The sequence below is a fragment of the Centroberyx gerrardi genome, chromosome 5, assembly GCF_048128805.1.
Source record: "Centroberyx gerrardi isolate f3 chromosome 5, fCenGer3.hap1.cur.20231027, whole genome shotgun sequence".
NCBI classification, from domain to species: Eukaryota; Metazoa; Chordata; class Actinopteri; order Beryciformes; family Berycidae; genus Centroberyx; species Centroberyx gerrardi.
The window spans coordinates 30,354,515-30,380,945 of record NC_136001.1 but is presented as its reverse complement, the minus strand read 5'-3'; the positions used below and the strand labels follow the sequence as shown (position 1 = coordinate 30,380,945).

Below are 26,431 nucleotides of genomic sequence, written 5' to 3'. Positions count from 1 at the left end.
GATTTATGAGTAGGCTACATGCATATTGTACAGCAGTGGAACCTTATGTTTTTATCCACTTTCAACTCATGGTAAAGCACAAGAAAAATGTCCTGATTTGTTCTATTTACGTGTCAATCAATCACGTGATAAATAAAGTTTCACACCAAACTTTCAAATGCTTTCTCATTTGTTATGATAGCAGCCTTATCCTGTAATTCCCTGATTCTTTGTCACTTAATGAAATACCAAGCTCAAACTGGAATACCCTGGAGACAGAATAAATGAGTAAATATCAAATACCCAAAGTAAAGCATTAATTTTATTTGCAGATCCCTGACAAACGTATACAGTAGTGAAATGAATTAAATGTCAAATATTGTCACTTTAAACTACTCTTTCAGGTTCTCCCAGGTTTCCCCATTTTTTTTTTTTTTCATAAAAACAATATTAATCGATATTAAAAATATTACGTTTATAATACAGTAAAGTGCTAATCCGTCTCACTGTGGGCACTCACTGGCCCAACATAATAATACAGACACTCACTGTGGCTAATAAACAAAAGCGAAACTGCCAGTGCAAAAGAAAAAGAGACACATCTGCATTGCTCCTCAGTCCCTTCTCATCTTGGAGTGTTTTTCATCTTGGAAATGCAACATTAATACAGGGGAAGACTATATTTTTCAATCCAAAATTCTGTTAAAGATATGAATATATGCATGGGGAAGGACAGGAGAGATGCTGTCAAACTGGCAACATTGCGGCTATAAGGCATATGGTTCATGTCATGTTACATTGCAAATGGTGTTATAAAGGGAAGGAGAGACTCTTTTCAAAGAATTGTCAGACCTAGGAGTTTCTTCTTTTTCTTTTAATGCTTTGTTTGGCCGAGCCAAGAATCATCAATTAATTGAAATAAAAATTGTTAATTTCTATCATGCGCCTGGCTTATATCAGTGAATATGATCTGAAATGACTTTTGTGACTCTGACCGCCGGGGGGCAGTAATATGCCTTGAAGCATCTAAACTGCAGAGATTTGTAGACGAAGAAGAGGAATAAGAAGAAGAAGAAGAAGAAGAAGAAGAAAAATCAGTTCTTGGAGCGCTTGTGAGGTAATTTGGTTAACGCTAGCTCGCTAATATATGTATATATTTATTGTCGGAAGTAAATATTATAGCCATTCACCCTAGCTCCCTTTTTTGACAAATGAAGAAAACAGAAACATTAATGGTAACCAGCACATGGAATGCTAACGTTGTCTAATGAAGCCTAGGTGCTACGTAGCTAGCTTTTTAGCCTAAACGTTGCCAGGTAACCTGTTGGCGTACTGACGCCTACACTAGCTAGACTCCTTCGAGATTGCTCGAAAGAAGATCCTACTTATAATAACGCTAGTTAGTTAACGTTATAGGGCAGCACAAGCTCTTGACAGTAACATTAATTCTAGTGAATAATCTTATAAATCCATAGCTAAAACAATAATGTTAATTTAGCTAAATTAGCGAGATTACCTAAAACCTAAGGACAGTTGTATTACCAGCTGATGAAATAGGATCTAAGTTGGAGCTATGATCTGTTTTCTAGGTCTGTGGATGTAACGTTAACTGTAAGCTTGCACGTCTTGAACCACTTGAGTGGGTAAACTTCAATGAAGAATGGACAAGGAGCAGCGCAACACTGTTGTCTTAAATGCTTCAAAAAGAGAGCTGTTTACTGCTAACAGTGGATACAAGTCCCTGCAGAAGAGGCTAAGGGCTCAATGGAAGATCCAGAGGTAATTTATTTGCTGTATAACGCTTACCTATTCATCTCTGTTGCCTGAGACTGTCTACTGGACCTGAACAAACCGTATTATCCAGAGTTAGCTTACTACAGTGCAGTAACGTTAACAAAAGAAATGTCTCCCCTAGTATTAAAGAAGAGCTGTCCTTGGAGAAGCTGAAGGGTGTCAAGTTGTGGATAACCGCTGGCCCAAGGGAGAAGTTCACCGCATCAGAGGTGATGTATCTGAAGGGAAAGGAAACTTTTAAATCACTGAATAGAAAAAAATGGCCAGACATGTTTTCCATACAACAGATAGTTTCTTGGCCACAGAGATAGTATTGTTGACAAGCCCACCAGCCGCAGCCAAAAATGTACCTGCACTTTGCCCATGGCTGCTTCTAATTTCTCATCCATATACGGGTTTTTCAAACAACCACATAATGTTGTGTCCCATTATATTTTAGCTGGAGGTGCTGAAGCAGTACCTAGATGGAGGGGGAGATGTCCTTGTCATGCTTGGCGAAGGAGGAGAAATGAAATATGACACCAATATTAACTTCCTCCTGGAGGAGTTTGGAATAATGGTCAACAATGGTACATATGAAATCACCTCAGATAGCGCTTAACATCATCTAAAAGGTGTTATGCTTGAATGATGCAGCAGTGTGTGTTTTTGTTCTCTCTCCATCAATACTGCAGATGCGGTTGTGAGGAACGTTTACTACAAGTACTTCCATCCAAAAGAGGCACTTGTGTCCAACGGTGTGTTGAACAGGTTAGTTGTTAAGGTATACATTTCCCCCACCTCTCATATATACAGTTTACGGAGGCATAATTATTTAAAACTCTTTAACAAGCTCTTTGTTCACTTTTCTTGTTTAGAGAGATCAGTCGGGCTGCTGGCAAAGTGGTTACAGGAATCATCGAAGAAGAAAACACTGGAAATAATGCACAGTAAATCCTCTGCTTTTACATTCTTACCTTCTGCATTAAGTACAGTGTTTAGTGCTGTGTTGTAGGTGCTGTTTCATCTTGTGTATTTGTTTAGGGCTCTGACATTCGTGTACCCGTACGGTGCCACCCTGAGTGTGATGAAGCCCGCTGCGGCTGTCCTTTCCACCGGCTCAGTCTGCTTCCCCCTCAACAGGCCTGTCCTGGCCTTCTACCAGGTCAAGGTCAGAAGCAGGATTTAGTTTCCATCCATCATATCCAAACCACACAATGCTTGTGAACGTATACTTGTCAGGTGATGTTGAAAGATGTGTCTCGTGCCTTTATAATGAAGGAGGGTGGCAAGCTGGCAGTGCTGGGTTCCTGTCACATGTTCAGCGACCAGTACTTAGACAAAGAGGAGAACAGTAAAATAATGGTGAGTACAGCTGACGTATAAAGAGTCTTTTCGCATTTTTGTCCATTACCTCACATTAAAAAGGGTAAAAAAAAAAAAAAATGTATTCTGCCATCTTGTGGAATCTGTTGAGCGATGCTTCTTGTGGCCTGATAGTCTGTCACGCTCTCTCATTTCAGGATGTCGTGTTCCAGTGGCTCATGACTGATAATATTCAACTGAATCAGATCGATGCAGAGGACCCAGAGGTGAGGCAACATATTTCAAAGGAGATAGGAACCTTTTTAATATTGCAGTTTTAATCAGGTAACAAGCCTGTGTGTCCTTGTATTCCCTAGATCACAGATTACACCATGCTACCAGACACAGGGTGCTTGTCAGAACGACTTCGGGTGTGCTTGCAAGAGGGTGACGAAAACCCCAAGGACTTCACCTCGCTCTTCGATATGTCTCTATTCAAACTGTCAACCAACACTTTACCCCAAGTCATCAGGTGAGCATGCAAGATACACCTGAGAACATCACATCTGCCCATTACTGCTATTATTCTTGGCAGCTAATGTCAAGTGTTTTTTTTTTTTACCCCTTGCAGTTCTTACAAGCAGCTGAATGTGAAACACGAGCCACTCCAGCTGATCACACCGCAGTTTGAGACTCCTCTACCTCAGCTGCAAGCCGCTGTAAGTTACAGTCCTGCATTCTGGTCCCACCTCAATTTTTAAATATCCATATAATGCAGTCCCAAAAATAAGTCATATGTAACACTCAGGTGCTTGGCTTGTATGTATAATGTAAGGGAACAAATATACTTTAAGATCCATAAGTTTGAAGGATGAGTTCTGCGATTTTGGCCCTTTATATAATTTGTCTCACATACCTGTAGCACTTGGACCTGCAGAGAATATTGGCTCCAAATCCGCCAAATGTATCCTTTAATAAATGTTAGTGGATGTGTTCTTGTCTGTTGTAGGTCTTTCCACCTGCCTTCAGAGATTTGCCTCCACCCATGCTCGACCTGTTTGATCTAGATGAAACGTTCTCCTCTGAGAAAGTGCGCTTAGCACAGCTCGCCAACAAATGCAAGTTACCTTTGATCATAATACTTTGTTCTAATCTGTCATTGGGAAAAACTTGCACATCAGAATTTTGTTCTGAAGTTATTAGTTTCCGCCCCAGGTACAGACGACGATCTTGAGTTCTATGTGCGGAAATGCGGTGAAATTTTGGGGGTGACTCCCAAGTTGGATAAAGATCAGAGGGATGCCAAACACATCTTGGAGCATATTTTCTTCCAGGTTGTCGAGTTCAAGAAGCTCAATCAGGTGAGCCATCCCCCTCCCCACAAGCAGATCAATTAGTTTTTTGTTATTGTGTGAAAGGCTTTGACTAAAATTACTGTTCTTTCCTTGCAGGAGCATGATATCGACACAGAGGCGCAATTTTCCCCATTCTGAGTAGATTCACTAAAAATGGTAAAGTGTTCATCTTTTCAATATGGAGGATTTTCAACTCTAATGTGCTTTTTCATACATCCTGACCTGGCAACTAAAGTTGACCCGTTTGAAAAGCAAATATTTAATACAAAAGTTGTAGAAAGGGGGGAGAAAAAAAAACTGGCAGTGGTGCTGTACAGGTTTGGAAAACAATGCATATAATGTAATTTTGTGCTGAAATGTAAACTAAATACCCTTATCTTTAGCCTTTTATACCTTCCTATTGTATTTTGTTATGGAGAAAAATTTAACACTACTGTAAAATACACTTTTCAAAATAAAGTCGTTTGAAATACAAAAACTTTATTTAAATATCCATGTCTTTAAACATTTTGTACAAGGCATCCACAGCTCTTTGCACGCATCCTCTTGCATGTATCCTGTAAAAATAAAAAATAAAAGTCAGTTTGGAATGCTATAAAATGAGGGTTCAGACTTTTCAGGGAAAACCATCACTAAACCTGTGTTTACCTTAAGGTTCTAATCCAGCACTGGGGTGGGGGGATTAATCTCCAAAATCCACTCTGGGCCACCAGATTTGAACCAAGTGTATGGCTGTAGAACCCCCAGTTTCTTGCTTCACAGCTTCTGAATTGCCTCCATGTTGTTTAAATGTTTGTAAGGGGAGGCCGCTGACCATATCAGGGAGGCAATGTCAGCTAGCGAACCTGACGCAGACTCGGGTTTGGGGCTCCAGGTCGACTCCAGGCTGCTGGACTCCATGCAGGGCTTGGGGCTGTTGCTCTCCGATTTAATCATTGAGACGTCCCACGAGATTTGCGGGGCCGCGAGATCGACGTCGGACCGGTCCAAAGCACCCGCCAGTTTGTGCTTTTGGAGGAACTCGCAGGGAGTGGAGGACTTGCCCTGCAGAGGCACGGCGAGGTGAGCAGTGTGGCTGTCCCGACGGGTGAAGGAGGTCGCGGCAGAGGGAGACGCCGAGTCCGACGACAGGTAGAGGGAGGGCAGGACGGGCGGCTGGGCCTCGCACCCCTCGACCGCCGTGTCGTTCGACGCTCTCGACGTGGACAGCTGCTCCAGAGACAAAGCTGACAGCAGACTCTGCTCCCCGAAGAACTTCCTATCCAGCTCGGATGGAGACAGACACTCAAAGCTTTTCAAACCTAAAAAAAAAAAAGGGAGGTGGCAACAGGAATCGCATCTGATCAGATTTGGGTGATTCAAATCGAAGTACCGGCTTAATAAAAACTGTTTTCTTACCTGTAATAACAAAACCTCTCTCCATTGTCTCTTTGGGCTAATGAGTGCCAACTGAAATCAGGTGGGTTTTAAAGTATTGGAGCTGCTTGTTAATTGGCCCAGCTGGAGGCTCGAGCTGTATCTGGCACAAGTTCAGCTGGTTAAATAGACAGGTGCAGAATGGTGCTGTCATGAAATATTGCATAATTTACAATTTCTTTCTAGTGTAAAAAGAGAAAAAGACCAGAGCGTTTACATTACAAATACTGCCTACACAGAGGATAATTATACAGACAATAAATTAAAATCAGACAAGTAATGGAGACGTGGCTACAAAGGGAACGAACTAAAACAGACAGATATTCTGTACATTTGTTCTGTTTTGATCTTGAACTTGAATGAAAATAAATAGGCTACTATATAGGCCTATTGTTGAATTGGGCGGAAGTCAGTAAAGTAAAAGAGAATGTCAAAATGTGAGATATCAATATTTGTAACCATTTTGTCATTCACAATTAGTAGCCTATTTGCACATCCGTGCAGAAGTTCACTATAAATACATAGGTGTTGTGTTTTGTAGTTTCTAGTTCCATAAAGGATTTTGAAAGGTTTACCCTATTGAGCTCTACACTGGAAATTGAAAAAAAAAAAAAAAAAAAAAATGCGTCGACTCCATAATAATGTTTAATATGTTGATGAAAAACGACACAAGGCATTTTTGGTATCAGCGACTAAACAACGGAGTTTATGCATTCGTTTTCCTGTTGCTTTGTCGCTATATAACAAGTGTCCTAGTTATAACTAGCTGCGTCAAGCCTGCTAGAGAGAGCTAAAACAACACCAGAAGTAAGGCAATTTTGCATACAAAATAAAAGTGAATTGGGTGTACAGAATGTCAGTATGGAGTGATGCTGTTGAATAGATGTCCTTTGCAAAATGTCCTTGCTACAGTATATATTAAAAGCCATATTTCAGTTGCAGAAATATACCTAAGGCTATAGAATATAATATAGCTCCTAGTGTTACAGATTTTATTTTGAAGATTGTCACCGGAAGTGTTTTATCTTGCTGTTGCTGGCTTCACGCTGGTTGAGCTACGCGCACGTCCAGGGCGCATTACGTCACTACCCGGTTTCTAGGAGAAAAGAAGCGCGCGAGATAGAAATCCAGGAGCGCGTACAAGAAGTCGCTCCAGCTGTTCAGGCTGTAGCATTCAACAGTGCAGCACTGACTTTGTATTAGCAGTACAGATAAATTTATAAAAGGCAGTAAACAAGCTGGATACAACGGCATAATATCGGAATACACGCACATGAAGTGCAGAAGCAGCAGTACAAATCACCGTCTGATTGTAAACAACCGAAACAGTGGGAAATGTCTTGGTGGCCGCGCGGGTAAGATGTTGATCTTTGCTATCTGAATCAACTTTATTTATTGTGGTATAAACCATCTTAAACAATTAACGTCACATTATTAAATGCATTCAGCTGTAATAACGCTAAGTCAGACATTTTGCGACCTAATTTGGCGTTAGTTTTGAGTATCGATTCTAACTTCTGCCGCCCTTTTCCCCACAGTCCCATTTAACAGTGTGCAATGTTTGCTTTCTGGCGTTAGACATCCTTTCTGTCCACTCACAGGAATAAACTAAACCTGGCAAACACTGCACTAACCTTATAACTTTGCCAACCCTTAAGTTTTACCTATGAAATCGCCAAGTTAGGCCCCAAACCCTAGTTAGCCCTATAGATAAACTTGATAATCAAGCTAGCCTCGCCGCACCGCAAGGGCGGGCCAGTCTACATAGCCCAACGTTAGCTAGTTTCTGATTTCCAAATCAGCTTTGTAAGTGTATCTTAATCACAGCTGTTTGTTTTTCAGTGAGGATGGAGAGGAAGCCATGTATCAGGACACCGACTCTGATGTGGCAGAGCAGAGAGACTGTGGAAAAGTGAAGGTGAAATGGACACAAGACGAGGTGATTGTCACAACATGTCCCAGTATTTTAACATGTGGCCTGGGCGGCTTCTCATGCAGTCAAAGTAACCATGGCTCCCTGGCAACATAACCATGCTCATTTTTTTATGTACACAGGATGACAACCTTAAGGCTCTGGTTCAAAAAGTGGGATCAAGTGATTGGAAATACATTGCCAGCTTCATACCAGTGAGTTTGATCTGCTTTTCTGCTATTGTCACTTTTATAATAAGCTTTAGAGACTTGTAAGGAGCATTATCTGTAGCTTCTAACACTTGTTTTATTTGCTTAGAATCACACTGAACACCAGTGTCAGCACCGCTGGTTTAAGGTGTTGGATCCAGATTTGGTTAAAGGTCCTTGGACCAAAGAGGAGGATGAGAAGGTAAATGACTTGTTGGTTGTGAGAATACTAATTTTATTGCCAGCACCGCATCTTTCCAAGAACAGTGTTGGTAGACCTATGAGTTAGTGATGATGCTAGTGCCCATTTTCAGATGCATACTGACTGCCTGCCATTTCTCCTTTCAGGTCATAGAGCTTGTGAACCTCTATGGCAACAAACAGTGGGCCTTGGTAGCCAAGCATCTGAAGGGCAGACTGGGGAAGCAGTGCAGAGAGCGCTGGCACAACCACCTCAACCCCGACGTGAAGAAATCGTCCTGGACAGCTGAGGAGGACCTTGTCATCTACAAGGCCCACTGCGTGCTCGGAAACCGCTGGGCTGAGATCGCCAAGCTGCTCCCTGGAAGGTAACCTATCCTCTTGTTTCCAAAGCTCTCTGTCTACACTGGGTTTAACTGGCTCAGAGGATGAACTTAAAATTGATAGATTTTCATGTTATTAAAGTAAAGTCTCACTTATGAACTCTATTCCAAAGAGTTCATGTTATAACTTGCATTTATTCACAGGACAGATAATGCTGTGAAGAATCACTGGAATTCTACCATCAAACGCAAGTTAGAGATGGGCTTCTATGCTGGGGAGGTCTTTAAGCCAAATGAACTTGAAGAGATGTTGGCCCGCGTTAATAAAGACATGCAGGTGGGCTACCATTCATTGATGTGCTCATCTACATGCATGGTGTGTTCACAGGTAAAGATGAATGGAGTATAAAACAGAAATTAAATCCTGTTGCCTGATTTCACAGATGCCCCATTGCTCTGATGCTACTGTGGACAAGGAGCCAGAGCAGAAAACAAATCCTTCAGTAAGGGGCCAATCACTGTGACAAATATCACAATTTACTGACAGCATTGCATTGTTTAATTTAATGAACGTCAATAGACTTGTTATAAATAATAACAGTGTTTGCAGACAACACATACTGCGTAGTAGTGGCCATGTTTGTGATTTTATTGTTCTTATAGATGTCCACTTTTGCCACTTCTTGCAGGAAGCGTCTACTTCAGCCGCTAGAAAAGCCAGCCCAAGCGAAGCCGGGCCCTCGAAGGCCTCCTCCTCCCCCAAGGACGGGCTGAGCCCCAAGACTGAAGCAGACGCTTCAGGAGAAATGAACTCCACCAACTGGGTGGTGGACAGCTCCGGCTTTCTCTCCCCCACAGGCCCAGTCTTGAAGGAAGTGATGGACATGGTAGATGGGGTAAGAATATTGCGTGAATAAAGTTTAATTATTATTGATTAAAAAAGATTTATTATGCATTTCTTAGATCATTTTCTTTGGTCATTTTTATTATATTGATGTGTTACTGCAGTTAATATGCCATTCAAGACTGAGTGATTTTAGAACATTCATTTCATCTTTTGATGGAATTCTCTCTTTTCTAAATAAATCTCATCACCATACTCATCCATGCACTGTTTGTCTCCTCCGCTGTCAGGACCTCGATGGCTGGTGCAACCTGGCGGCCTTCGACCTGCCCGAGGAGAGCCAGAGCCCGGAGCGCCACCAGTTTCGTCTGGAGGGCAGCGCCTTGCAGGAGCTGAGCAAAGGCAGCAAGGGGGAGCTCATCCCCATCTCGCCCGGAGGGGTCACGCCGCCCTCCATACTGAACCGCCGGAGCCGCCGCCGCATCGCCATGTCTCCCGACGCCAATAACTCCATGACTCCCAAGAGCACTCCTGTCAAAATCCTGCCCTTCTCTCCGTCACAGGTAATCCCTCTCAGTCGATCTTGTGGTATTTCTCAGCGGCGCCGTTCGTACCGCAGTCCGTTAATTGCCGCGTGTCATTTCAGTTCCTCAACATGTGGACCAAACAGGACACTCATGACCTGGAGAACCCGTCCCTCACGTCCACGCCGGTGTGCAGCCAGAAAGCCATCGTTACCACGCCGCTGCAGCGTGACAAGACGCCCCTCACTCAGAAGGAAAACTCTGTGTACGTGGCCTCAAGTGCAGATCTGACTGTTAACGTTCCCCTGTTATAGAGTTTTGAGTGTTTATACTTTGTTTTCATGTAGGTTCATTACGCCCAACCACAAGTCGGAGCTCTACACTACTCCACGAACCCCAACGCCGTTCAAAAATGCCATGGAGAAGTATGGTGCTCTGCAGCCTCTGGTGAGTCCCTCTTTGAGTGTCAGCAATAATGACGTTCGAGTCGGTTCTGTTTCTGGATGTTTCAACACTGCTATTTTTCCTCCCGCACATCTTAAAGCCTCAGACTCCGAACTTGGAAGAGGACATAAACGAGGTCATTCTCAGAGAGGCTGGGATTGATCTGGTAGCGGTGGGTCCAAGTCCGCCTGAGCAACGCCGCAAAATGATGGTGAGTGTGGGACAACTTTTATACTTCACCCGTATTAACAGAATACACTTACAATTGTACAAATAAGCTCTTTGATCAACTTGGCATAGTGCAATGAGGAGATTGATGGCAGCTTCACCCCTGTGTGTCCAGTATACATCAAGATCACTATGCTGCATAGTAATGTTTTAGCACATGGTATCATTTTAGTGGATGGTACATGCTAGCTTTGTATCCTCTCAAAGCACAGTAGCGCACTAAGGCCACATCCACACTAATACGTTTTCGTTTTAAAACACCGTTTTAAAACGAAAACAATCTCCGTCCACACAAGCGTTTCAGAAATAATCTCTGTCCATACTAACACGCCTGAAAATGCATATCACATGACCATTCACGTACACTGGGCATGCGTGTGCCGGTGTAAACAGGAAGCAGATTGTCTACTCTGCGGTTGGTTGCTTAGTTGCAGAAAATACTACGGAGAGGCAGAATTTAACTGCACAACAGCTGCTAGCATAGACAACAAGGTCGGTAACGCCAGTAATTCGTTATCCATGTTGAATTAACCACTGGTAGTCAAGGCTGATGTCATTTGTTTTCTTCCGGAAAAGGGTCACGTGATAGGGGCGTGACGAATCAGGGAAGGACACGTCGTGACTGATAATACCCAATCAGGAAGCGAACGTGGGTGTCTGCATCATCGTTTTCAAAAGTCTCCGTTTCCGCCCGTCCAGACTAAAACGCAATCCCGGAGTTTTCGAACTAAAACGGGGTCAGCAGCGTTTTCAAAAGTCTCCGTTTTAGGGGTCCGTATACGCCGGAATAGTGTGGATGCTAGGCGTAAACGTAGCAAAAGTTATGCGTTTTAAAACGAAAACTTATTAGTGTGGATGTGGCCTAAATAATGAAGAGATGAGGAAACTATCGTCAAACATTTTGTCACATTTGTTCAAAGTCCTTGTAATCGAGTACTTGTTTGCAAAAAAGGTTTATCTTGGGAAAGTTGACTGAGCATACATACTGTTTTTCAACAACGGCTTGCTTCACATTCACACAGCGACACAAATTCACACCTCGGAGCTGCCGGTTAGAGTCACAGTCTTCTACTGTTGGCTGCTGAGCAGCTCCACTGGAGCAGCTGGGTGTGAAGTGTCCTGCACAAAGAAACTTCACAGCTTTACCCACCCAGATCTTTCTAAGCTGCTACTGCCACCATCATTGAACAATGCACTGAAAGTTTAGTTCATTTTACACGTTTAGGCTATAATTTTCTTATGCCCCTCACCCCTTAGTGAAATCAGTGCTCTCAGTTGAGCACAGGGGATGGGAGTTAAACTATTGATGGTGGATTCATTGGCATTTCCATACCCTAATGAAGGTCCGTGCGGACCGAAACATTGATAAATAAAATGATTGTACATTGCATGAGCAGTGTTCGGGAATTTCTTCATTCTTATGTTTTTTTTAATGCTCCCAGCATCGACCTCCTATGAAGAAAGTGCGTAAATCCTTGGCCCTAGATGTCATGGACTGCCATGAGGTGGCTACAGCCAAACACAAGTCCGTCAAGTCTGAACCCAAACATCCAAACCCAAACAGCATCAAGGTAAAAAAAAAAAAAGGTGTATAAATGTGTTATTAACCTGTCAATAGTTTTGACATGCATGCTAATTTTTTTGGCTTTTCCTCCTTTTTGGTCACAGGAAGAAACTTCACTCTCAGTTTCTTTGGACTCGTCTTCGTTTTGCGTTAAGAGGGAGGAAAACATTTTGGATCAGGGCTTCCTTTTGGGACCAAGTGATAGTGCCATACTACCCTGCCCAGCGCCCCCAACTCCAGTAAGTTCCACCTTTTTAACCTAAACTGAATGGAATGCCTAAGCAATGTGAAGTTTTTCACATACCATGTCTATTTTTATATAATTCTAACAAGTTGTTTTCTCTTTTCAGATGTCTAAGGAGTGGGAGACGGTTGTATGTGGGCAAACTAAAGACCAGCTCATAATGACGGAGAAAGCGAGACGCTACCTACGCTCACTGAGAACCCATGCTCCTAACCGGGCTCTCATTTTGTCCTGAGACATGTCTCAACCATATGCCAACATGTTACAGATACAGAACTTTGTTGTTTTCTTCCTTTTTGCTGATGTAAGTGGTGGTAGAGAAAAGAAAATGTTGTCATAGTTTTGAACAACCTTAGTCATTAGCCTGGCAATGGATACCATACAGCGTAGCCCTACAAATGACTTGAGTAGGGATAATTTGAGACATAATGGTGCTTTTAAAATCGGTCAGTCTCAGTCAGAAGGCCTTGAGCAAGGCTCGAAAAACAGAAGATATGCATCACATTTCACTCTGTTCTTTTTTTGCACTTAAAACTAATTTGAAAAGAACAGTGAATGTACAGTGGTAAATCACAGCAGTATTTTACTTTCAGTGAATGACGTTTTACATCGCATAACGTATGTAATTTGATAGTATTTTTTAAAGTTGTGAAGAATCTAAACTCAGGTTGCATCATCTCATCCAAATTCCCAGTTGTATATCTTTTGAATTTGATTGTGGAGTGAAGTGGTGGGGGTTGATCAGTAATATAAAAAAAATATTCACCATGAAAATGTTATGTCAACATCATAATGTCTGCTGTATAAATGATAATAGTAAAGATGTGCAGAGGTATGTGGATAAAATTGACATGAGGCATGTGCTTCGTTCAAGTGCTATTGGAAATATCGCAATTACAATTTGAGCGCACATCAGTGAGCCAAAAAACTGGGTAACAGAGAAAGTGGGTTTTCCATGATACCTAAGTAGTTGAGTAGTTAGAGGGCAGAGAACATGAAAGTTGTGTCAACAATTGATGGCAAGGGGATGTATTTTACTACTATATGTTGTTTGACGTTCTATGTAAATAGTATTGTAGGGTTTTTTTTGTTTTTTACTTTTACCATACAACAACGTTTTGCTAAGAAATTAATGAAAACATCAATGACATGCCTAATGCACGTTTGTTCCTCTTAATTCTGCCAATGCGACACAAAATAACTTTATACTGCTTGATTTCTAAAATAAACCAACAGCTACAAAAAAAAACTATTTTTGTTTTAGAGTCCGTTTTGTTACCATTTTGGTCCAAAGCGCTTGAACGCGCGACAAGTCGACTTTTGAAATGGGAAGTAGAAGCTTACGAGGAGCACGTGAAGGCAGCATTGGTTATAACCTATGGACGTAAGTGATGAGAAACGTTAACCAATGAGAGACGGACACAGGGCGCCTTTGTATCAGTTGTTAGCACAGGAATAATGACAAGGTAACTAGGAATCCATTATAGTGTAATAATGCTGACCAACGAGCTAAATGCAAACATCGGTGTGTGGATGTAGCAGCTGTTCTCACTATCTGAACGAAGACATTTTCGGCATCAGTGCTGTTCGTTCATTCATCTGTCAAAGTAACAAATCGGTGTAGATGATTTCTTAAAGGGTTGCAGAAAATAAAATATCGGGAATAGACAATATGCTCTACAGATGAACCAGGATTTCTTGGCAGATGTATTGATATGGTCTGTAAAAATAATAATAATAATAAAAAAAAAGATTTTGTAGTGCCAATTGTCAAAACTGTCATCCTCCGCCTCAGAGAATTTACTTCCGGATTGCGTTTTTCAAAATAAAGGTTTTTAACTAGTCTAACGCTGGAGGCGTTGGAGGGGCTCCCAAACTTTCCGTGTAAGGGGCCAATCCTATTGCCGTTTTTCTATCATTCAACTTAATGTAAAAAATAATTTGTTCTAAACGTAGACACGAAGCTATAAATATGTGCTTTGGTATATACTTAAAGCCTTAAACTCTATCCTTCAGTTTTCTTTCGTGCTTTTATTTTGAAATGTGAAACGGACAGCCGGATGTTGTACCGCTGCTGACAGACGGATTCTGAAATACCGGAAGTAGTCGTCGGTTTTTGGTGACGCTGCATTAGACTGCAAGACATGGCCCGGTGTAGTAAGTAATTTACTTCATTAACTTCGAGCATGATGTTATATTTGTGTATTTATTACGAGTTACGTATTATAATGGATGATATTACCGAATGGCAATTTTCAGTAGTTATGAAAAAAATGCTACGCGGCGCATGCAGTGTCCTGCTTCCTACTAGCTAGCTAGCTTCTTAGCTAAAGCCTGCAATGGACGAATGAGTGCTAACTCAATGAATGAATATATATATTTGTAAGCAAAAGGCAATGAATGTACTTTGTAAAATTGCTTTGACTTTACTGTCCAAGATGGTAATTGTTAAATCCACCTTTTCGCAAGCTGGCAGGTTAATTTGTCCCCGCCTTGTGTCCACAGGGTTATTAGGGTTGTTTCTCCTCAGCCTGGCTCTTGTTGGAGCCCAGGCTCTCACACCGTCCCACTACCTCTCCCTGTCTGATGTGGCCAGACTCCAGAACCTCTTGAGTCAACCCTTCACTGACCTGGAGTCTGCATACTATTCTGTTGTTGGTCTGACCAAGCTGGGAACGACAGTTACCGATCAAAGTGTAAGAAAATTACCAATTGTTGAAGTCCATTTCTGGACTGAATGTGTGCTTATTAATACTGATGAGGGAGACTGAAATACATGATTTGAGCATCACTCCTATTTTTGTTTTTTATTACATATTCATAATGATGTTTAGCTGTGTTTATGTCACAGCAAATGACAATCACTGATGTTTGCATACTGTGACTGAGAAAATGTGTTTTTGTATTTACAGGAAGCATGCCAGTTCCTCAAGGCCCAGCTAGACCCCACAAGTGTTGACTCTCTCTTCTTTGCTTCTGAGGCCAGTCAAGCCCTATCAGGATGTGAGGTATAGCAATACTAAACCTTTTCTCTCGCTTTGGCCAGTTCAGCTGGCCTGGTGCCATTCTTAACATTCAAAAACATTGGTTTGCGTTGCTCAATTGGTAGAGCTTCACACTAGCACTGCTATGGTTACACGACTGATCCCCACTGGGACCACCCACACTACAAATATGAACCAAGAAGCTTATGTTACGTTCCTGTTCCCTCCTTAGATCCCGGTGTCCAATGAAACTCGCGACATTCTTCTGGCGGCAGTTAGCGAAGACTCGACTATGACTCAGATCCATCGGGCTGTGAGTGCGCTCAGCTCTCTGGGGCTTCCTCTTGCATCCCAGGAAGTTGTGGGTGCCCTGGCAGCTCGCATCAACAAGGAGGACAACGTTATGGCGTAAGTACCCAGTCGATTGTGCTCACAGTGATTAGGTGATGCAGTAACATCAACGTCTGTTGGTTCATCGTCTCCCTCCTGTAGGGACATGGTTCATTTGTCAAGGCATTTATTTTGTGATCTCTCTGGACAGCATCACCTTGGCTCTGCACACAGCAGCCCGCCTCTCCCAGCAGGCCGAGCTTGGGGGAATACTGGAGGAGATTGAGGTGAGCTCTATATAACGTCCACCAGGTGGTGCTGTGTCTCTGTCCAACTGCAATCCATCTTTACACATGAGATATTCTTACACTTGGAGCAAGCCAAGACGGACTACATTTATGCACATTTTTCTACACTACGGTTTTGAGCAGAGTCTGGCATTTATGTGTTTTTGTATTTGACTGACACCTTGCTTTCCCCTCTCAGGATCTGACCGCTCGTTTGGACGATCTGGGTGGCGTCTACCTCCAGTTTGAAGAGGGACTCGAGGCGACTGCCCTGTTTGTGACTGCTGCCTATTTGCTGTCAGATCATGTGGATATGGAGCCCCCTCTAAAGGAGGTATCGTCATTCATGTCGGCAGTCTGTTAAATGTTCTTTCAGCCTATGACTTTCTCTGCAGGTGTATTCGTATGTGGAGATGATGGAACATATGTTCTCCCCACAGGACCAGGTCATCCAGCTGGTGAACTCCATCTTTAGCAAGAAGTCCTGGGACTCTCTGGCCGAGGCCTTCAGCGTGGCGAGTGCTGCTGCCGCCCTCTCCGGCAACCGCTTCCATGTGCCGGTTATTGTCAGTGCTCAGGGTCCAGCCACAGTGTCCCACAGCCAGCCAACCTTGCAGGTACGCCTCTAAGATCTTCACAGAGCTACTGTCCTCAGCACCATTTTGAATCTCCCTCGTAGTAATGGTGTCTGTCTCCACCTGTCTGATTCACAGCTTCTTGTTACTGATGTCCTGTCTCAACCTCTGACCTCGGCCAACGTGCTGGTGGAATCTGCTTACTCTGTGGCCTCCAAGAGCGTCATACTCAGCCAAGCCCCTTTCACTCTCAATGAGTATGTATCATTCCTTTACATTAATATAGCCACCCCCCCCCCCCCCCCCCCCACTCACAACTTGAAAACTGCCCCAACAGTTAGAAGAAATGTAAACACACAGTTCATTATTTGACCTCATTGGCTGCCCCCTCACACACACAACTGCCAAAAATTCAACAGTTAAGTTTGTTTTTTCAAACAATAGTCATTCTTGAGTTAGTTTTATTTTTAAAAAAGACCATTGCTTTTTCAGCAAACATTCACAGTTTCCTCAGAATTATTTTTTTTTTCCTGCGTTTTTTCGACTTGCTCTTTCAAGCACCAGGTGCCAAACAAGTGGAATTTCTTCATCAATAGAGCCTGGCTTGTTGGTGTACATCAGTATGGACACACAGTGTATGATTTTTTTATTCTGCTTTTCAGTGGCATCTTTGAACTGAACTTCATGTCTAACCAGCCAGCCAGCGGATATTACCAGTTCACCGTTGCAGTGACGGGGGATAGCCGACTGGTTGCCAATCACATTGAGGTGAGCTTGTACTCAGTATTGGAGACATCATGTATAATTTGCATGGATCACGCATAATTTTACTGGCCCTGGAAATAATGTCTTCAAAGTATTATCCAATGGTGCATGGGTCACATACTCATTTTTATGCATGCAGTCAAATATTTCCAGAGAGGTTGTTTTTGGCTCTAATTGGCATGAACAAAGAAAAGTGATGCAAATGATTGTGTTCTGGTTGAGTCGGAGGTGAAAGGTCTTGGCTGCTGCCTCTTGATGTCCCATGGTTAAGCTGTTCAGAGTTCTTGTCAAGAATAATTATTTAGTTTTGTTCAGTTCGAACCCCTTTTGGGGTACTTTATGTTGGTCAAGGCTAACAAGTGTCAAGCCTATTCAGCTTTGTAGCTATTAAAATTGTCTACTGTGCATGAATGTGATGGTAATTGTTCCTTCTTTTTGGAATTTGCACGTCACCCAGATTCTCACATTGACTTGATTTGACGTTGCTTTTTGTTCTCTCCCACCCTCTGACGCTGTTCTCCTGTAGCTGAAAGTGAAGGTGTCCACTGAGGTGGCCATTACTCATATGGATCTCTCTGTCGTGGATAAGGACCAGAGCATCGGCACCAAGACCACCAGGTTAGAAAACAAGTTTCATGAATTAAGTCCTTTTTAATTCAAGATTACTTTATTTGTCCCTAGGGAAATTTGTCTTGGACGTAAAGGCTGCCACATAAAAATACATACAATTATAGTGCAGTAACAGACACAAAGTGCATAGCACAAAACAAGTGCAGACATAAGTGCATTCAAGTACATGCAACACAGCCCCTCATTTCATACCCTCCTAACTATCATTATCAAGTTTTATGTGAAGCACTCGGTGCATGTAATTTCTCTGTTGTAAAGCACTTTGAGCTGCATTTCTTGTATGAAAGGTGCTATACAAATAAAGTTTATTATTATTATTATTATTATTATTATTATGTCCTGAGTTTAGGAGATTCACTGATGGAGCGATGAAAGAATTTTTATATCTATTCAGGTATCTTTTCATGTATTTAATTGGAACCCTGTAGCGTCTACCTGATGGGAGCAGTTCGTATTCTGAATACAGGACATGGGAGGGGTCAGCGATAATTTTCCTAGCCTGTTTAACTATAGTCTTCTCGAAGAGTATTTGGCGGGAGGAATACTCCCTCACCCCCATCACTTTCATTGCTGTGTGGACCAGTCTATTTATTTGTGATTTTAACTTAACTGATATGTTACCAAACCAAGCTAAGATTCCGTAGCGTAATATACTCTCTATCACAGCATGATAAAATAACATCAATACCCTCTGTCCAACCCCAAACACCCTGAGTCTTCGCAAGAAGTAGAGTCGCTGTTGAGAGTTAGGAGCATGATTATGGACTAATACATGTTTTGAAATGACCCAGGGTGGACTATCCCTCCAAAGCCAAGAGCCCCTTCACAGCAGACAGCCACCAGAACTTTGCCATGTCCTTCCAGCTGGTTGACGTCAACACCGGAGTAGAGCTTACCCCTCACCAGGTTTGTACTCAGGCTTGGGTATGAACACAAGTCAGCAGCCAAAAGCTGGCATGTTTGGGCTGTTGCTGCTATGTTGGTCTCTCAAGCATCATTTTATAAATCTAGGTGGCCTAGTTGGAGTTTTCTGCCCTGTGTGTAATCATTCCAATGTCTTTACATGCCTTAACTAGATTACTGTTTTTTTTATGTCTGTAAAAAGGAGTTAGGACTCACTTATTTTATCCCATTTTCACAGACCTTCGTCAGGCTGCACAATCATAAAACTGGCCAAGAGGTTGTGTTTGTGGCCGAACCAGACAGTAAGAATCTGTACAAGTTTGAGTTGGACACAGCGGAGAGGAAATCTGAGTTTGACTCCATCTCTGGCACCTACTCCCTCCACCTCATCGTTGGGGACGCTACCCTGGAGAACCCCATCTTGTGGAATGTGGTGAGTGCCAAGTGTCATGTTGGTGGAGGCGTGGGGAGATATTGATTGATGTTGTAACGAGTGATCAACTAGTTAGAATTTGATATTGAGCTCTAAAGTTGATCTGTTACGTGTTGAAAGGCGGATGTTCTTCTGAAGTTCCTGGACGAGGAGGCCCCAGCCACCATTCAGCCGAAGACCCTTTATGTGCCCAAACCAGAAATCCAGGTAACACCGGTTTACTTCTCGCTTGCATATGACTCGCTGTATGAATTGCATACAGCAGAAAAACAATAAGCAGTGACGAGCAGTTCCACAGCTTTTAAATGTCCTTCTGTCTCGGCAGCACTTGTTCAGGGAGCCAGAGAAGAAGCCTCCCACGGTGGTTTCCAACACCTTCACTGCTCTCGTCCTGTCCCCCCTCCTGCTGCTGCTCATCCTGGTAATATTTTTGACTTGTGTGAAAAATTTCTCCATGAGGTCTTGTTTTTATTTTTGCCATCAGGGCCGCTAAACTGTAGAACAAGCTGTCTGAGGAAATGCATTTAGCAAAATCTATCTTTTCATAAAACACAAACGAAAAGTAAACTATTATAATTATTGCTATTATTAATAATACTCTTTTTTTTTTTTTTTCGAGAGTACTGAGTTTTGTTATTATTGCTGGATGGACAGTGTGTTTTTCCCCAGCAAAGCTCTTCAGAAGGAAACCTTGATACCCAGTGAATGAGACCCCAGTTTTCGATGATTGCAACACTTGTTTTAATTTGAAATTACAAATGCAATGGTGTATTTTTTTTCCTGACATTTGCAGTGCTGAGTAATAGTTATTGTTACAGTGGACTCTGATTCATGCATTGTGCATTACATGGAAAACGATTTTTCAGCTCTTTTGTTTGCAGCCCTTTGGTGTGAGAATAACATTGTCTTTTCCCCCCTCTCCTCTGTAGTGGTTTAAGCTCGGAGCCAACATCTCCAACTTCAGCTTCTCTCCCAGCTCCATTCTCTTCCATGTAGGACATGCAGGTTAGTCCCAAGCTTTCAAATGTGTATCACTAGAGAAATGACACTATGTTGCTTTGCAGCCATTTCATCTTCTATTCATCTGCTATTGTTCAAGATAACAAAAGAATTGCAACAATGACTTTGTCTCTCTATTGGATTGTATATTTTGATAGCATACTCAAAGCAGTTTTCAGGCTGTTTTTCTATGGCTCAATCTCTGCTCAGCAGCTGTTCTTGTTTACATGTTCATGTTCAAGCCCCCTTTGGTGTTTTGTTTCAGCCATGCTGGGCCTGATGTATGTTTACTGGACCCACCTCAACATGTTCCAGACCCTCAAGTACCTGGCCATCATCGGCAGTCTAACTTTCCTCGCCGGGAACCGCATGCTGGCCCAGAAAGCAGTCAAGAGGTACGCCTCCTGATTGGCGCCTGGCAACACGGGCCAACAAATGGTTTCTAGAGAGCCCTTGATACCAGAAAGAAAGGCTGGCCCCTTTCAGTTGAGAGGGCCTCTGGTGCTTTGAGGCCTCTCTGTAGTTCTTAGATCGACTTAAAGGGCCTATTCTGCACCGCTAGCTCCTCAGTAGTTCCCCAGAGGCCGACGGCAACGCCAGGCTCTCTGCCAGTGGAGTGTAGCCTTCAGCTGTAGAGCTCAGGCCTACTGGGACCAGGAGAGAAGCGTGCCAGGCAGATCTGCATGGGTGATGATCTGAGTGGGCAATTTCTTCAAGCCATCAATATGTAGAGCCCTCAAAAGGCCAGAGTGACAAATTTGTGCCCTGTGTCGCTGACTGAAGACTGAAGACGTCAGCCTCTAATTGCTCACTTTTACCCCAGAGTAACCAATGACTCCTGTCATTTTCGCCATAGCCCATTTAACCATATTTTTTATGAAGTAGTAGATTGCAATTAATATGATTATCAGAAATGTCATTTTCAGGTTCCAGCTAGTTCCTATCTCCTTGTAGTTGGTGCCTGTCTCTTTTTAACCCCTCTCTCTACACCCTGCTGTAAATTTCTCTTTACTCCTCTTTCAGGATTGCCGCAGAGCAAAGTAGTAGGTTGGCAAAGTATAGGAGCCTACGATAAAGGCCTCATTTGTAACAAATGGTCGGGCTTCAAGGCTGAAGTAAGGGCATCCTCATGGACTGCATCCCAGTGCATCTCCATATGGCCGGCAGCGTGCATGGCTGTGTAGTGCTCACTCATTCTAGTTCTGAGTGTTCACGTGTATTTGACCCCCCCTGGTTTGCCTCTCACTCATCCCACCATGATCATTACCATCATGGCCGTGCCAGCACATTATTAATCCCTCCATTGTAGTCTTAGCGCCCATGGTTTTGGTTGTACCATACCGTTTTAGTGACATGTTTTGTGTTCATGAGCCAAGATACGCATTGTCCAATGCTTAGACATTCACCATGAGAATCTCTCAGTGTTCTTGGCAAGTGACGTCCTGTTTGTTGTGGAAGGCTGTACACAGTAATGCATGAGTCAGCCCTTTTAAGTGACTTGTCAATAATAAGGTGTTAAATATACCCAGAATGTGTGATGGTGATAGAAGATAAAGATATAGATAAAATGTCTTATTCATCTCATGTTTTAAATAACTCATGTATATTTCTCTTTCTCTCTTACAGAATTGCAAGCAAATGAGGACAAGAAAATTAAAGAAGACACGGATGAAGGTCTTTTACATTTTTTTTCTTTTTTGTTTCCAAGGAGTCATTCAAGGATGCATCACATCAGACTGTTGAAAAATGGCATGGTATTTCATGAATCCAATTGACAATTTAAAAATGCAGTTTGTCTTTTTTTTTTTTTTGCCACTCGAAAGAAAACAAGATATGACGGTGTCTCTAAGAGACCGGACAAACGCTCACTGACAGATACTCCTACTGAGGGCTGTAAAGCTAACGATCGTTGCACTTCATTTTCCTGTGATGTTTGTTTTCTGACTGTCCGACATGCCAATGTTTTATCGGTGAGCTAGGATCATTATTTGTGCTTTTTCTTGATGGAATTTGGGTTGATTCGTGTTTTTTGTACATTCCTCTTTCCTGTTGCTCAACGCCCATCTCATCCTGTAATCAAGTTTTAGCTATCAGCGTGTTTGAGCTGAGGCTAAACCATCAACTGTAGCACTGACACATTCATCATTACTAACCATGCCAGTGTGATCGCCTGTTCAATGCATCACATATGGAAGATGAGAGGTGTTCTCCTCTCTGTTATAAAGAGTTGATGTCCCCCAGAAAAAAAATGGTTAAAATAAGTTATGGGCAATTCCAGGAAAGGAGGTCTTTTTGTAATGAAAAGAGGAAATAAAGGAATTAAGATGATTTTGAGTTTCTTCATCTTTCTTTAGTAGTGAAGGGAAAGCATGATGAAACCACTGAGCACTTTTTGAAGAGACTATTAACACCCTTAAGTATTCCTTTTCAATCAATAGAGACAGTGGAAAGCTGAGGGGGAAAACAGAAGTTTGGGAGAGGCAGGAGATTTGGTTCTAGTGGAATCTGATCCTAGACCAGCAGGGGCGCATCGGGTCTCGAGGTGGGTCTTTACCCTTACACCATCACTGGGTTTAAGCATTGTTATTCAAGATTTCACTAGTGAGATTATCAAGTGGCTCTTTAAGTAGGAGGAAGACAACTCCTAGTATTTTTGTGAAAAGAAAACCGCAACATCATAACTTCTTCTGCATAATCGTCTCCACAGTCACGAGCTGAGCTGTAGATTTTCTTCACAGCTTTAATGGGAAAATATCATTTTCGTCTGCAAAGAAGAGGTCAGAGGAAGTATAAGAAAACAAGCAGTGGTGGTTTTGAAAAGTCGAGTGGTTTAGGAGCACCGGCTGTCTTCAGCTTGTCCAGTCCGCCATTCTCAACTCAGTAATCTGTAAAGACCAAAGACTTGGATTAGTGAAAGACTAACATTATGCAGAGTTATGCTTAAAAACTTGTGTCAACAGCTTTCTGAATAGTGTGTTTATTAGAGGTTTTCTGGTGCTGGTATTTACTGACCTGGGCCTCTTGACATCCCCATGCGCTCCCCTGTATCTCGGTTTCCTCCGGATGGATGTAAGATCTTCTTTATAGGTCCCTTCATAGACGTCCGACTGACGTTTCACATAGCTCTCGCTTTCATCTCTGCAGAAAAACACCAGCAATTTCTGTTTCACACACAGCATTCAGCTCCTGATGGAATTGCAAAGATCGGAGACGAACCACACAGAGCGCTCTTCTTCTACTACCTACCCTAGCCGTTTCCCCATGATGGTCTGAAGGAACTTTCTGGCGGAGATCTGGCCCAGGACTTTCCTGTAGCTGTTAGTGAAGATGGCGTCTGCGTGTCGTCCCGAGCTAAAACCAGACAGTGGACGAGAACGCTTTACATTTATTACACAACATATTCTTGAACAGTTTTGAGGGAAAAGTCAATTGCAGTATGATGAGAGGAAAAAGGCCATCAAGATGCTCAGTGATTGTAGGTTGGGTAGCCAAATCATTAGAAAAGCCATTTTAGAGATCTCTTTCAGGCTACATCAGATTATGGCATTTATTCATCTCTTGTTACGGTACATTTGGTTACTGTCCATTCTTATCCATCTTCAATAGCCCCATATTATACTGAGACACTGACCGTAGCTCAGCTTGCTCCCTGGGAGGACTTCTGTCCTCTTCTAGCTGTTGCACTGGATTCTCTATGGAGGACGTCATTAGGATGGATGTGTCTCGCTGGCCAAACCTGAGAAATATCACATCCCAACACACAAATCAGTCACTTAGTTGCTTACTGTGGAATGCTGTAGTTAAATATTTACACACATATTGATGCTTAAATGTATTTGATTATTGACCAAACATAGAAAATGATCTAATAAGAATCTAATGTAATAATAAATCTAATCTAATAATAAAAAAATAGCTTTGATAGATCAACGTGGACGGTTATTCCTCGTTCTAACTGCAAAAACGTCCACTTGTTATTCCTTTTATCCCTCGCAAAATAGCATGTGGCACTGGACGCTGTGTGCGGCGCGCTGTGTAAGTGGAACACGGTGACTAATCCAGACATCTTGACCCTTCTTAGCATAACAAGAGCGCAGGGCCACGGCACGACGGGCGGGGTGACCCGTGAAAGGTTTGAAGCACCGTGCACCGTGAGCATGGGTGCAGCGGCTCCGGCAGCCCTGACACTGGGATCAAGTCATTGTCTATCAGCAGCGCCTCATGCTCTATTCAGCCTCATGTAAAGCATATCAGTCATTTCAGGCTGAACATGTCCATGTCCATGATAAAACTGACATCAGAGAAAGTTCATGTTATCCATTTCTCATGTTAAGGCTTTCTAGCAACATTGAATGACACATAATCTATTCAATGTATTTAGTTTTAGTGTCGATACAGGTCAGATTTCTATCCAAATCCTATCTTAAAAGTAATAAACTTCATCGAGCAATTCATTCATTATTTCTGCTGGTAACCATGCCATTGTATATCACATTTTTGCACAAATATTCATATCTGAACAGCTGAATTAAACAGTCATCAACAATATTTATTTCAATAACTTCAAAAGCACTCCTAAAAATCAGTAAGGTAAATGAACAGGACATGAAGAATTTCAATTATATTTTTCTATAACCACTTTTTTTTTCAACCATCACTCCACTGAAGTATTCTGTATTAATTATGTCCTTAATTTTAATTAATTATGAGCGAATGAGCTTATCATGACTTACCTAATGGATGGGTAGAGTGGGGAGCCTGATAGAGACATGACCAGGCAGCAAAACAGCAGCAGTGCAGCTCTCTCCATCATGACTGCTAGTCCCGGGGAACAATGGACAGCTAGAATAAATGACAAGAGTAGAAATTACATTAGAAAAAAAAAAAAAAAAATGCTGAAGCCACAGTTTCCCCTCAACTGATACTGTAGCTCTGCAGTGGGCATGGAAGTTGCAGCAGGCAGAAACTGTATATACTATGTTGGATATCACCAAAAATGATTGTACTAATTCAACTCTTGATCAAACAAATGATCAAAGCTTAGATGTCAAATTGGCAAACAAAACAACACAATGCAAAGCAACTCTGTCGTATGCTACATTTATACGACAGAGTCCATATCAATTACATTGATATGGACAGAGTTATAATCCATTTACCTTGATTTGTGTGTGAATTCAGAGCGTCGCTGCAGTTCCTCCTTCAGTCATTCAATCATCTCAGACTCCCTGTGTGGTGGGTAGGACTGGACAGAAGCAAGGCTGGAACACACTGTAATTTGTATCTCTTCTCTGCACTGCATGGCCAGTTTATACTGAACCTGTAACTCCCAGTGACATCACACATGATTGTTCTCTTTTCTTCAGCTGAGGTGTCAGTATGGTCTCTCTCTCTCTCGCTCTCTCTCTCTCTGTCTCTCTGTCTCTCTTTCTCTCTCTCTCTCTCTCTCATACATTCATATGCAATTTCTTCTAAGTCGTGAATCTAAAATAATAGATTAGTACTGTGTTTCCCAAATTATCTCTTTTCAAGGACCCCCAGATACTTTAGTCCATGAACCTTAATTTCACAGGATTTTGTGCTAAGGAACTCTATCTGAGAAGATTTTTGCTCTTAGATATGACTTGGTACAGAACTGTACAGCCTATGCTACAGATGGGGTGATAACCATGTGGAGGGTGACACCTCTGATCAATTTTGCTCTCATTTTGCTGGCCCCCCCCTAACCCCCTCAGGGACCCCGGTTGGTCCACGGACCATAGTTTGGGAACCACTGGATTAGTAGACATAACGAAAAACATTTTACCATATCTCTCACCAATAAGTGTTCGGCTAAGTAATGAGTATTGAGCTAATTTATAAAACAAATTTTCTCTGGGTATCTACCATACGGCCCATCACAGCTTCTGCTGGCTTCCGGAACCCTTTTTGAAGGAGGTGTATCTAGACGGGCCGAGAAGGTGGACGTACTGGGGGACATGTTTGGCTAACGGACAGTTGTTTACGTTCCCAAAGGTATCTAGGCGATGCAAGAAGTTTAGCCGTTTCACTCCTACATACTTCCCTTTTCGCTTGCAATATCTTTTTTTTTTTGCCGATATACCCTTAGTAAGCTACGTATTAGCCTCGTTAGGCTTCGACATGTCTTTACATTAGTAAAAAATTGTTTTGTTACTATTCATGACTATTCATTAATATTGTATT

General features: G+C 42.3%; 4 protein-coding genes across 5 annotated transcripts; 3 read left to right on the top strand and 1 right to left on the bottom strand.

Moving 5' to 3' along the window:
* Positions 1-1,063: 1,063 nt before the first annotated feature.
* On the top strand, positions 1,064-4,852 carry ift52 (intraflagellar transport 52 homolog (Chlamydomonas)). 2 transcript variants are annotated; one of them, XM_071922645.2, is made up of 14 exons: positions 1,064-1,096; positions 1,569-1,758; positions 1,895-1,982; positions 2,213-2,342; positions 2,448-2,523; positions 2,631-2,702; positions 2,797-2,923; positions 3,034-3,117; positions 3,276-3,344; positions 3,435-3,589; positions 3,689-3,776; positions 4,067-4,175; positions 4,273-4,418; positions 4,509-4,852. In XM_071922645.2, exons 2-14 carry the CDS (start codon positions 1,640-1,642, stop codon positions 4,548-4,550), a joined length of 1,305 nt encoding a protein of 434 aa, XP_071778746.1. In that variant the 5' UTR covers positions 1,064-1,096; positions 1,569-1,639; the 3' UTR covers positions 4,551-4,852. The 2 variants fall into 2 exon arrangements, with proteins under 2 accessions (XP_071778746.1, XP_078139772.1); XM_078283646.1 differs by lacking the exon at positions 1,064-1,096 and adding an exon at positions 1,202-1,214.
* Positions 4,853-6,973: 2,121 nt separating this feature from the next.
* Positions 6,974-13,545, top strand: mybl2b (v-myb avian myeloblastosis viral oncogene homolog-like 2b). The gene is made up of 15 exons (XM_078283647.1): positions 6,974-7,183; positions 7,671-7,767; positions 7,884-7,955; positions 8,059-8,151; positions 8,298-8,518; positions 8,678-8,810; positions 8,917-8,976; positions 9,163-9,369; positions 9,608-9,880; positions 9,964-10,106; positions 10,189-10,288; positions 10,386-10,496; positions 11,956-12,084; positions 12,182-12,316; positions 12,428-13,545. The coding sequence occupies exons 1-15, from the start codon at positions 7,164-7,166 to the stop codon at positions 12,554-12,556; spliced, it is 1,923 nt and encodes a 640-aa protein (XP_078139773.1). The 5' UTR covers positions 6,974-7,163; the 3' UTR covers positions 12,557-13,545.
* An 843-nt stretch (positions 13,546-14,388) lies between these two features.
* Positions 14,389-22,555, top strand: rpn2 (ribophorin II). Its single transcript, XM_078283645.1, has 17 exons — positions 14,389-14,478; positions 14,827-15,017; positions 15,234-15,329; positions 15,538-15,713; positions 15,847-15,922; positions 16,122-16,256; positions 16,363-16,539; positions 16,636-16,754; positions 17,160-17,265; positions 17,789-17,880; positions 18,684-18,798; positions 19,034-19,228; positions 19,349-19,435; positions 19,554-19,649; positions 20,158-20,233; positions 20,493-20,622; positions 21,854-22,555. Exons 1-17 carry the CDS (start codon positions 14,466-14,468, stop codon positions 21,867-21,869), a joined length of 1,896 nt encoding a protein of 631 aa, XP_078139771.1. The 5' UTR covers positions 14,389-14,465; the 3' UTR covers positions 21,870-22,555.
* Positions 22,556-22,654: 99 nt separating this feature from the next.
* On the bottom strand, positions 22,655-25,049 carry ghrh (growth hormone releasing hormone). The gene is made up of 5 exons (XM_071919940.2): positions 24,961-25,049; positions 23,859-23,963; positions 23,474-23,578; positions 23,236-23,365; positions 22,655-22,678 (listed from the first exon to the last, which is right to left on the bottom strand). The coding sequence occupies exons 1-5, from the start codon at positions 25,038-25,040 to the stop codon at positions 22,655-22,657; spliced, it is 444 nt and encodes a 147-aa protein (XP_071776041.2). The 5' UTR covers positions 25,041-25,049.
* Between the last annotated feature and the right edge of the window lie 1,382 nt (positions 25,050-26,431).

Excerpts from the sequence above, each read along its gene's own strand:
- ift52 (XM_071922645.2), top strand. The coding sequence starts at position 1,640 with ATGGACAAGGAGCAGCGCAACACTGTTGTCTTAAATGCTTCAAAAAGA. Across the intron at positions 2,703-2,796 it reads AACACTGGAAATAATGCACA|GGCTCTGACATTCGTGTACC; the intron begins GTAAATCCTCTG and ends GTATTTGTTTAG. Across the intron at positions 4,176-4,272 it reads AGCACAGCTCGCCAACAAAT|GTACAGACGACGATCTTGAG; the intron begins GCAAGTTACCTT and ends TTTCCGCCCCAG.
- mybl2b (XM_078283647.1), top strand. The coding sequence starts at position 7,164 with ATGTCTTGGTGGCCGCGCGG. Across the intron at positions 7,768-7,883 it reads TGAAATGGACACAAGACGAG|GATGACAACCTTAAGGCTCT; the intron begins GTGATTGTCACA and ends TTATGTACACAG. Across the intron at positions 12,317-12,427 it reads GCCCAGCGCCCCCAACTCCA|ATGTCTAAGGAGTGGGAGAC; the intron begins GTAAGTTCCACC and ends TTCTCTTTTCAG.
- rpn2 (XM_078283645.1), top strand. Across the intron at positions 15,330-15,537 it reads AAGCCCTATCAGGATGTGAG|ATCCCGGTGTCCAATGAAAC; the intron begins GTATAGCAATAC and ends TTCCCTCCTTAG. Across the intron at positions 19,650-20,157 it reads TCCTGCTGCTGCTCATCCTG|TGGTTTAAGCTCGGAGCCAA; the intron begins GTAATATTTTTG and ends TCTCCTCTGTAG.
- ghrh (XM_071919940.2), bottom strand. The coding sequence starts at position 25,040 with ATGATGGAGAGAGCTGCACTGCTGCTGTTTTGCTGCCTGGTCATGTCT. Across the intron at positions 23,579-23,858 it reads AGGGAGCAAGCTGAGCTACG|CTCGGGACGACACGCAGACG; the intron begins GTCAGTGTCTCA and ends GTCTGGTTTTAG. Across the intron at positions 23,366-23,473 it reads ATCATGGGGAAACGGCTAGG|AGATGAAAGCGAGAGCTATG; the intron begins GTAGGTAGTAGA and ends GTTTTTCTGCAG.